Source organism: Nyctereutes procyonoides, unplaced genomic scaffold, assembly GCF_905146905.1.
Source record: "Nyctereutes procyonoides isolate TBG_1078 unplaced genomic scaffold, NYPRO_anot_genome, whole genome shotgun sequence".
In the NCBI taxonomy this organism is placed as follows: domain Eukaryota; kingdom Metazoa; phylum Chordata; class Mammalia; order Carnivora; family Canidae; genus Nyctereutes; species Nyctereutes procyonoides.
Genome location: NW_026575124.1, coordinates 3,770,264 through 3,779,081, shown reverse-complemented (window position 1 = coordinate 3,779,081; position 8,818 = coordinate 3,770,264). Strand labels below are relative to the sequence as shown.

The following is an 8,818-nucleotide window of genomic DNA, read 5'->3' as shown; positions in this document are numbered from 1 at the left end:
GGCCTGGCAACTGCGTGTCTGGGGAAGGAGCAGGGATATAGGCTGGGCTTGGAAATGCACCACTCGCCCAGATCCTGGATGCAGAGCGGGGTGGTGCCTTGTGGATGATTGCTGGGTTGCGCAAGAGAAGGCACTTGGACACCCTGTTTTTCTGTTTCATTTCCAAATCCTGGGGTGTCTTTTAGCCAACGAGGACAATAACACCTCCATTAGCCTCGTAGCTTCTCCTAGTACTGCCAAGTGCCTTCCTTAAGGTAGAGTCCCCTTGAGAAGCTCCACACCCCTCAGTCCTGTGTCTCCAGGCACTCAGACGCCCCATCTGGACCCCTCCCCTTCTTCCCCATCCCCCCATCTGCTTCCCTGGGAAGCCTTCCTTGGGTGCCCCCAGCCACCGTCCTGGCCTTGGAGTCCGGTCTGGGCTGCTTCCTTGCTTCCGGGCCGTGCCCAGCTCTCCAGCGGCCTGGGGGCTCCGAGGACAGCGTCTGGGCCTCCTCTCCCCTGGCCTCTGTCCTCCAGGCGTGTCGGACTAGGTCACCTGGAGCCAGTGACAGACACAGTCAGGCTGAGAGCATCCTGCAACCCGAGGCCCAGCCCAGGCCCAGGAGGGGATAAAAGTCTCGTGCTGGGGCCTCGGGGCAGGAACTCACACACCCGGATGATCCTCTGTTGTCTGCACTGTCTGCACTGTGTGGCCTTGTCTCCAGCATGTCCGTCCCCTCAGCCCGGGCCCCGAGGGGCTTCAGCGCCCGCTCAGCCTGCTGCGCTCGCTCGCGCTCGTGGGGCCGTGGGGGCCGCTTCAGCAGCCGGAGCTGTGCTTCCTTCGGGGGGAGCAGGGTTGACTCCCGAGGGGGGGCTTGGGGGTCAGGGGGAAGGCCGGGGGTGCAGTCTGGGGGGGCCCGAGGTGGGCCTGGCCTTCCCCTGTGCCCTCCCGGGGGCATCCAGGAAGTGACCATCGACACTGCTCTGCTGAGCCCGTTGAATATTGGGATCGACCCCCAGTTCCAGGTGGTGAGGACTCAGGAGACCCAAGAGATCCGGAGCCTCAATGACCAGTTTGCTTCCTTCATCGACAAGGTGAGGGTCAACTTGGTGAAGCCCCTGTCTCTGCCTCCCTTGGAGGAATGTTCTCGATGTATTTGGGAATGGAGAAGTCTGCTCAGCTACCATTTTCCTTCCTTCCTTCCTTCCTTCCTTCCTTCCTTCCTTCCTTCCTTCCTTCCTTCCTTCCTTCCTTCCTTCCTCTCTCATGAGAGACAGAGAGAGGCAGAGACCCAGGCAGAGGGAGAAGCAGGCTCTGTGCAGGGAGCCTGATGCGGGACTCGATCCCAGGACCCCGGGATCACGCCCTGAGCCAAAGGCAGATGCTTGACCGCTGAGCCACCCAGGCGCCCCTGCTACCACTTTCCTAATCACTTCTGCAGCCAAGAGGTCCTTCCTGTGGTCTCACTGCAGTCTCTCTGATGACGCTGAGGCCCTGCAGTTCTATGCTAGGGGCTCAGGAGCGGAGGACGGTCGTTTGGCAGTGGGGAGATCCTCCCCTGTTAGCCATTCTGATAATTTTGATATGCTCAGAGCCTCCTGGGAGGGCCTGAGGCTGCCCCTGCCCAGGCTGGGTTGGGAGGTAGGGGAAAGGTGGGCTCACCGGAGGAGCCCCTGAGGCTTTACTAGCCAGAGCCTGTGGCCAGGGGTCCCACGGCAGCCTCAGGGAGCCTCTGCTCGGGCTGCAGGTGCGCTTCCTGGAGCAGCAGAACAAGATCTTGGAGACCAAGTGGCAGCTGCTGCAGCAGCAGGGGGTGAGGGACAGCCCCCTGGACCTGGAGACCTTCTTTGAGGGCTACGTGGCCCAGCTCAGGCGGCAACTGGAGCAGCTCCAGAGTGAGCGAAGGGCTGTGGACGCTGAGTTGAAGTCTTGCCAAGACCAGGAGGAGGAGTATAAGGCCAAGTAGGTAAATCCCAGCGCCCCTTGGGGCCCGAGTGGGGCCTGGGAGGGTTTGGATCAGGACTGTCAGTTGGTGGGTCTCCCACATGCTGAGCTCCCAGTGACATGTGAGTGGCTCCTCTGTGCATCCCCTTCCCTCTGATTCTCAGGGTGCTCCACCTGTTGCAGGTAAGGAGGCCCCGCAGTCCCTGATGCCCAGGTCTGGAGAGCCTCGGTTCCAACAGACCCAGCTGTGAGGGCCATGCTTCGGGTCAGGGCCGGGAGGAGCCTATTTTAACAATGCCTCAGTGGGTTTTTCCTCGATAAATTCCTGTTGAGCAGGCTGTGGGCCAAAGTGACTCAGAGGTTCTCTGGTTCCGGTATTGTGGAAGGGAACCCATTCAGTGGGACCGTCCCCGGGCTTGTGGCATGATTCACAGCTGGGCTGTTTTTGGGTTCCCCACCTAGGTCACCCGGTGGTGTGGAGAGAGCCCTGGGCTAACAGGAGGCTTGGGTTTGGCGCCTGTGAGCAAGGGGGAGCTGTGTGGCCTTTCAGCTTTGCCTATCAGCTCCCTATCTGGAAGGTGGGAACATGCCACCTGCCCTTCTTACCTCCCAGGGCCATTGGGAGGATGGCGTGGGAGGTGGAGTGGGTCCTGGGAAGAGTTCAGGATTGGGGCCAGGAGACCTGGTTTTAGATCTGCTTGGGCCACCTATTGATGACTTGGGCAAGCCATGTAATTGCTCTGACAAAAGGCGAAACGCCCGCTTCATCACCTGATGGCTGTGAGCAGCAAGTGAGGAAAGGTGTTGGGATGTGCCATATAGATGCGACGGAGAGTGGTCTCACGTGGTTGGTGGAGTGAAGACGGGCAAAGCCAGGACGTAACGATGACTTCCTGATGGGAAAGGCAGAGGCGAGGGCAGCTTATGTGTCTCGTTGGGAGCATCTAATGGCCTGGGGGCCGTTTCAGGGAGGTCGTGCTCGGAGGAGGGGCATGGGCTCCGATCTCGCCACCCTGGGCAGCGGCCTTCTGTACCTACCTGACAGGTATGAGGAGGAGGCCCACAAGCACGCCACGGCTGAGAATGACTTTGTGGTCCTCAAAAAGGTGAGGGGGTGGTAAGGGGCTTCCCTGGGATCCTGAGCCCCCACCATGCACAAAGCTGAGTCCTGGGCTGGGACAGCAGGTGGGGTGGGAGATCCTAACGCAGCACGTGGTAGTGCACTGCCTTCGGGGGGCTCCCAGGGGGATGGGACACCTGTGTGGACACAGGCGCCCCCGGAAGATCTGATGGAAGGACCATGTGATGAGCTCTGGGTGTCACGGTGGGAGAAGGTGGGGAGGGAGTGGAGGACGCAGAACCGGTTGGGAGTCCTCGGGGAAGGCCTCCTGAAGGCGGTGTGTGCCAGTGTCAGGGAAAAGGGAGAGCAGGGTGAGAGGGGGCTGGAGGGGGCTGGAGGGGTCCCCGGGGTGGCCGTGGGGGAGTATTGGGAAGTGGGAGAGCAGAACTCGGGAACCAGAGCGGGAGTGGGAGTCCATGGCTTCTGTGTCCCTGTCCCCAGGATGTGGATGGGGTTTTCCTGAGCAAGATGGAGCTGGAAGGCAAGCTGCAGTCTCTGCGAGAGTACGTGTGCTTCTCGAGGCGACTCTATGAAGAAGTGAGGGTCCGCCAAGGGCAGGGTGGTGCTGAGGGCGGGGGGTAGGGGTGGGGGTGGGAGGTGGGGGGTGGTCAGGAGGCGAAGGCCGGTTAGTGCGACCTGGAGCCGTCACTCGGTCATTTGACAAACAAACGTTGCGAACGTACCGTGCGGCTTGCTGGGCAGAGGGATGCGCTAGTGAACCAGACGGAACTCACGACATTTGCTTTCTGTCGGGAGGCGGACGGGGAACAATAGCCCGAGCACTAGCCCGAGTAGACCGTGTGGCGTTGAGAGGGCGATGGATGCTACGGCAAACAGGAAAAGTCAGAACAGGCCCGGGGGCTTGGGAATGTCGCAGGGGGTAGGGCAGGTGGCAGCTTCGCATGGGGTGGTCGGAGGGGGCTTCATTAGGAAATAAAGTTTGCGTAAAGGTTGGAAGGAGGCGAGCAGTGAACGGGGCAGGTGGAGTCGGAGGGAAGGGCCCCTCGTCGTGCGCTGGTATCTTTGTGAGGCGGCCTCGGGGATCAGAGCGGGAGGAGGAGGGGGTGGGGTGCGGTAGGGGGTCAGAGGAGTGGCGGGGCCCAGGTGGTCTGGGGCTCGCAGGACGTTTACCTTTAATGTCCAAGCTGCAAGGGCCATTAGGCACCACCTCCTACAAGCCTCGTCTTCAGGTGAGGAGAAGCAGGGGCCCGGGCATGCTCGACCGCCCAGCGGACTGAGGGCTGCCCCCGACGGATCCAGGGGGGCATGAGGCCGGGCATCACGCCCACCGCCCCGGCCCCGGGGCCCCGGGGGAAAGGGAGCGGGGGCAGCTGGACGCTGACGCAATTGTCCCTGCAGGAGCTGGGCCGGCTCCAGACCCAGGCCGGCGACACGTCCGTGGTGCTGTCCATGGACAACAACCGAGGCTTGGACTTGGGCGACATCATCGCGGAGGTCCGCGCCCGCTACGAGGAGATCGCCCGGAGCAGCAGAGCCGAGGCCGAGACGCTGTACCGGACGCAGGTGCGGGAGCCCCGAGGCGGCCTGGGCGGGCAAAGCCTGGGATTCGCTGCCCGGGTCCTGGGTGCTCGTCCACCGCGGCCCCCTTGGGGCAGGTCTGATAACCTGCCCGGGGCTCCGGGGCCGGGTGGGCACGGCCACCTCCACCTCCGGGGGGGGGCGGCAGGGACAAGAGCAGCCCGACTCCCGCAAGCTCATCCCACCCTGTCCTGGCTTCAGCGTTTAAGCCGCGATCCAAGTGAGGACGTGAGAGGCACAGAACGGGGGACGTGGTGTTTCTCACGGTCTTGGGGTCAAAGGTGAGGGTCCTGTCAACCGGTGGTGTCACCCGTGTCCCTCTCAGTACCAGGAGCTTCAGGCGTCTGCCCGGCTTCACGGGGACAGCATGAAGGGAACCAGAGTCCGCATCTCCCAGCTGCAGGAGGCGAGTCAGAGGCTGCAGGGTCAGATCGAGAACCTCAGGACGCAGGTGAGGCTCCCAGAGTTCCCCAGGCCCTCCCTTGGGCTACCTTTGTGCCAGGGTCCCCGCCAGGTGTGTGTGCAGGTTTGATAACCGGCTGGAGCTCTGGGTACTTTGGGGGGAGAGCACCTGAGGCCCCGTTTTGGAGGAACTTGGCCTCCCTCCTGCGGATTCCAGCCGAGGACAACTGCATTGAACAACTCCAGGGGGCGCTGCTCACGCTGCCTTCTGTGGCCTGGGGTGCACCTTGCTTTTGGCTCCTCGGGGAGAGGGCCGATCCTTCTACTTTCTTTTGACTCTTACTCCTCAAGCGCAGTGGCGACTCTAGGGCCGGGTGCTGACTTTCTGGGTCCCGTGCTGGGGAGCGTGAGAGCCAGGACCCTAGGGCGCAGGCGTGATGGGCAGTGCGCTGGGGCGGGGAGTGAGCCCTCCTTAGGCAGATCTTTGGGCGGGTTGGAGGTGATGCCTCTGGGGCCTGGCATGCGACGAGAGGGGAGAGGCGGAGGGGAGAGGATGGCAAGGGCGGAGACGCGGTTTCTTGCTAGTCCTGGAGCCCTCACTCCTGGATGTGGAGGCTTCCAGACCCTTCACGCTTTCAAGTCTCTTTGCACTCCCTTTCCCCAAACCCAAAGAATAGATTTTGGGATCAGCAGAGGGTTGAGAGTTGAGGCTACAGAGTCAGGCGGTTTCCCCATGCAGTTCGGCTTGACCCCCGGGGCGCGCACGGCCTCTGCATTCCCAAGCGGGGCCCTCCCGGGAAGCCCTTGGAGCTCAGGTCATTGGAAGCCCGGACTCAGTCTCCACCCATCCCCACCTGGCCTCCTTCGGAATGTGACACGGGACCGAGATGAAGGTGCCCAGGGCCTATTATTCAATTTGCTGCCACGGTGTTTGGGCCCCTAAGTTTGAATTCCTTGCTTTGGAATTCCCCGGGATGTCTATTAAAATGCAGATTCCTGGGCCCCTCTCAGGCTAAGGGCCTGGGTCTCTAAGGGGGGAGCCGAGAAACCCACTTGCTGAGCTCAGCTCACCCAGGTGATTGTGAGCCGGCAGTCTCGGCCCGGCAGGCAGCACTTAGGAGGCCTACCGCGTCCCCACATCTGGACCCGCTCGCCACACTGCAAGCTGCCTCTCCTGCGAGAATCGCTCTGGGAGCACAGCCCCCCCTACTCCTCCTTTTCCTGCACAAATGTACGGACTGGACTCCCCTGTGCCAGGCCCCGCGCAGCCCCCAGCGCTGGAAGTGGGGGGCCAGCTGGCAGCTGTCCCGGGTTAGGGACCCAGCTGTGCCACTCACAGCTTCTCTGACTCTCAGTTTCTTTATCCGTAGAATAGAGACGATGCTCCCCATCAACAGGTGCTCATGTACAGAGTAGGGTAACGAGGCTGGAATGGGAGTAGGAGGGAGAGCCCCCAGGGGATGCCTTCTTTCCTGATCCCGAGGCCGAGTCAGCGGGGTGGCCCGTTAGCTGGGGATGTTGCTCTCCTTTGGGGAGTTTTCTATCAGATCAGAAAGGTGAGTACGGAGAGCGTGCTCCTCAAACCAACAACTGAGGCACGTGGCTTGATGTGGTTTGATAAAGAGGACAAAGTATTTGAAGTGGGGTTGTCCTAGAGCAATCAAGTGCCCTTAGGAGGACACTTGTAGGTAACGCTCCACGCAGCGGGACGGACAGGAAGACCAGTAAGTGCCCGGGCAGAGGTGGAGTGCCTCGAGTAAGGTGCCAAGGGGTGCGTTTCCTAACAAAGTGCCACAAACTTAGAGGCTTGAGGCACCAGACCGCGTATCCCCTCACTTCTGGAGGCTAGAAGCACGAAATCGGGTGTTGGCAGGTGCAGCCCCTCTGAAGGAGCTGGGTGGGGGCGTCCTTCCTTGCCCTTTCCCGGCCTCCGGTGGTCCCGGGCATCCTTGCCATTCCTCGCCTTATGGCTGCATCGCTCCATCCCTGCTTCCGTTGTCACATGGCGTCATCCTGCCGCGTCTGTCTCTGTGACCTGTCATCTTTTTCTAGGGACACCACTCAACGGGGTTAGGGCTCATTCTACACATAGTATGATATCATCTTGAGATCCTTAGCTAATCACACCTGCAAAGACCCTATTTCCAAATAAGATCACAGTCTGAAGTTCTAGGTGGACGTGACATTTTTGGGGACACTATTCAACCCACTCTGCGAGTTAAGGAAGCAGAAGAGGCGATGCTTTCTGTCAGAGCGAGAGGAACGGGGCAGGGGGTGGCCGTGGATAATTTTGAGCTCATGAGATTGTGGTCTAGCCACAGTAGATTCCTTGGGAGGCTGTACCGGGCTTGCAACCACTCTCCCCTTTGTTTCGACACCCCCCCCCCCAGAATGCCAACCTGCAGGCCACCATCACCGATGCTGAGCAGCGTGGGGAGCTGGCCCTCAAGGACGCTCAGACCAAACTGGCCGAGCTGGAGGCCGCTCTGAGAGCCGCCAAGCAGGACCTGGCCCGGCTCCTGCAGGAGTACCAGGAGCTCATGAGCACGAAGCTGGCCTTGGACGTGGAGATCGCCGCCTACCGCAGGCTGCTGGAGGGCGAGGAGAGCAGGTGGGGGCCCGGGCACACGGGAGAGGTGGGAGAGGAGGAAGGACCGCCACCAGCGTGGCCTCCTCGCCGAGGGACATTCTGAGATTTCCTAGCGCTCCCACCCACCCTGCTGGGAGGGATTGACAATCAGGACTGGGGATTTGATCTGCTGAGAGGCTAAGAAGCACCTGGGGACCCATTCTCTGGAGCCTTTCTGAGCATTTTGTCCTCTTCTCCTTTCTCCCCCAGGATGTCTGGGAGGTGCACCAGTCAGGTCATCATCTGTGAGTATCGGGGAGCTGGGGAGAGTGGTCCCCTGGGGAGGACCCTGCTGTGACTCTGGTGCATTTCTTGGCAGCCGTGGGTGGAGGCAGCACCGTCCTGTCTGGAGGCGCTGGCAGAGGCCTGGGGGGCTCTTGTGGCCTTGGAGGCGAGAAAGGCAGCTTTGGGTCCAGCTGCTCCAGCGTCGTGACCGGAGGCTCCACCATCACCCTGGGCTCCGGGCAGGGCCCTGTTTTGGCCTCCTGCTCTGTGTCCGGCTCCGGCTCCAGCTGCCGCACCATCCTGAAGAAGACGGTGGAGTCAAGTCTGAAGACGTCTGTCACATACTGAGTGACCTCGCAGCCACTTGCTCCTCATGCCTTCCCGAGCCCCCTCAGCCCTGCGCCCCCCTCCACCACCCACCTCCCTGCATGGCCAGCTCCGTGCACGTTGCCCACAGCCTGAGCCAGGCCACTCGCAGGGAGTGCAGGCCTGAGCCAGGCCACTCGCAGGGAGCTCGCAGAAGCCAATAAAGTCGCGCCTGCTTGCTATTCCTGCTGTGTGCCCAGGCAGGCCTTGCTCTGCGTACGATTTGCGTCTCACTGGCCTGCTGTCCACCCCAGGCCCCAGGTCCACGGCGCCCTGTCCTCCAGCCCTGGTGGGCTCGGCCAGCCAAGTATTGTCCTTTGTGGGGAGAGGAGGGGCCTGAGGCCCAATGACCAGAGCCTGGGGGCTGGAACCAAGGGCCACCACCCTGGTCCTCTTCCCTCCCTCTGGACTTCTCTCTTGTGAAATGAAGCAGAACCCATTTCTCCCTGAAGGGGTCTTCCTTTCTCTCTCCCCTCTCCCACTCTTTCCCTCCCACAAATTTCATCGAATTGCAAACCATACTGGAGGCACCATGCCAGGACGGGGCTACTCTGGCGAGCAAGATCAACCCCATCCTGCCCTTCTAATGGGCTCAGTGTCTCTCTCTTTTAAA

General features: G+C 61.4%; 1 protein-coding gene across 1 annotated transcript; it reads left to right on the top strand.

The window, feature by feature from the left end:
* The first annotated feature begins 695 nt into the window (after positions 1 to 695).
* KRT78 (keratin 78) lies at positions 696 to 8,387 on the top strand. The gene is made up of 9 exons (XM_055337126.1): positions 696 to 1,074; positions 1,728 to 1,942; positions 2,970 to 3,030; positions 3,486 to 3,581; positions 4,404 to 4,568; positions 4,909 to 5,034; positions 7,376 to 7,596; positions 7,825 to 7,859; positions 7,934 to 8,387. The coding sequence occupies exons 1-9, from the start codon at positions 706 to 708 to the stop codon at positions 8,185 to 8,187; spliced, it is 1,542 nt and encodes a 513-aa protein (XP_055193101.1). The 5' UTR covers positions 696 to 705; the 3' UTR covers positions 8,188 to 8,387.
* Positions 8,388 to 8,818: the final 431 nt, after the last annotated feature.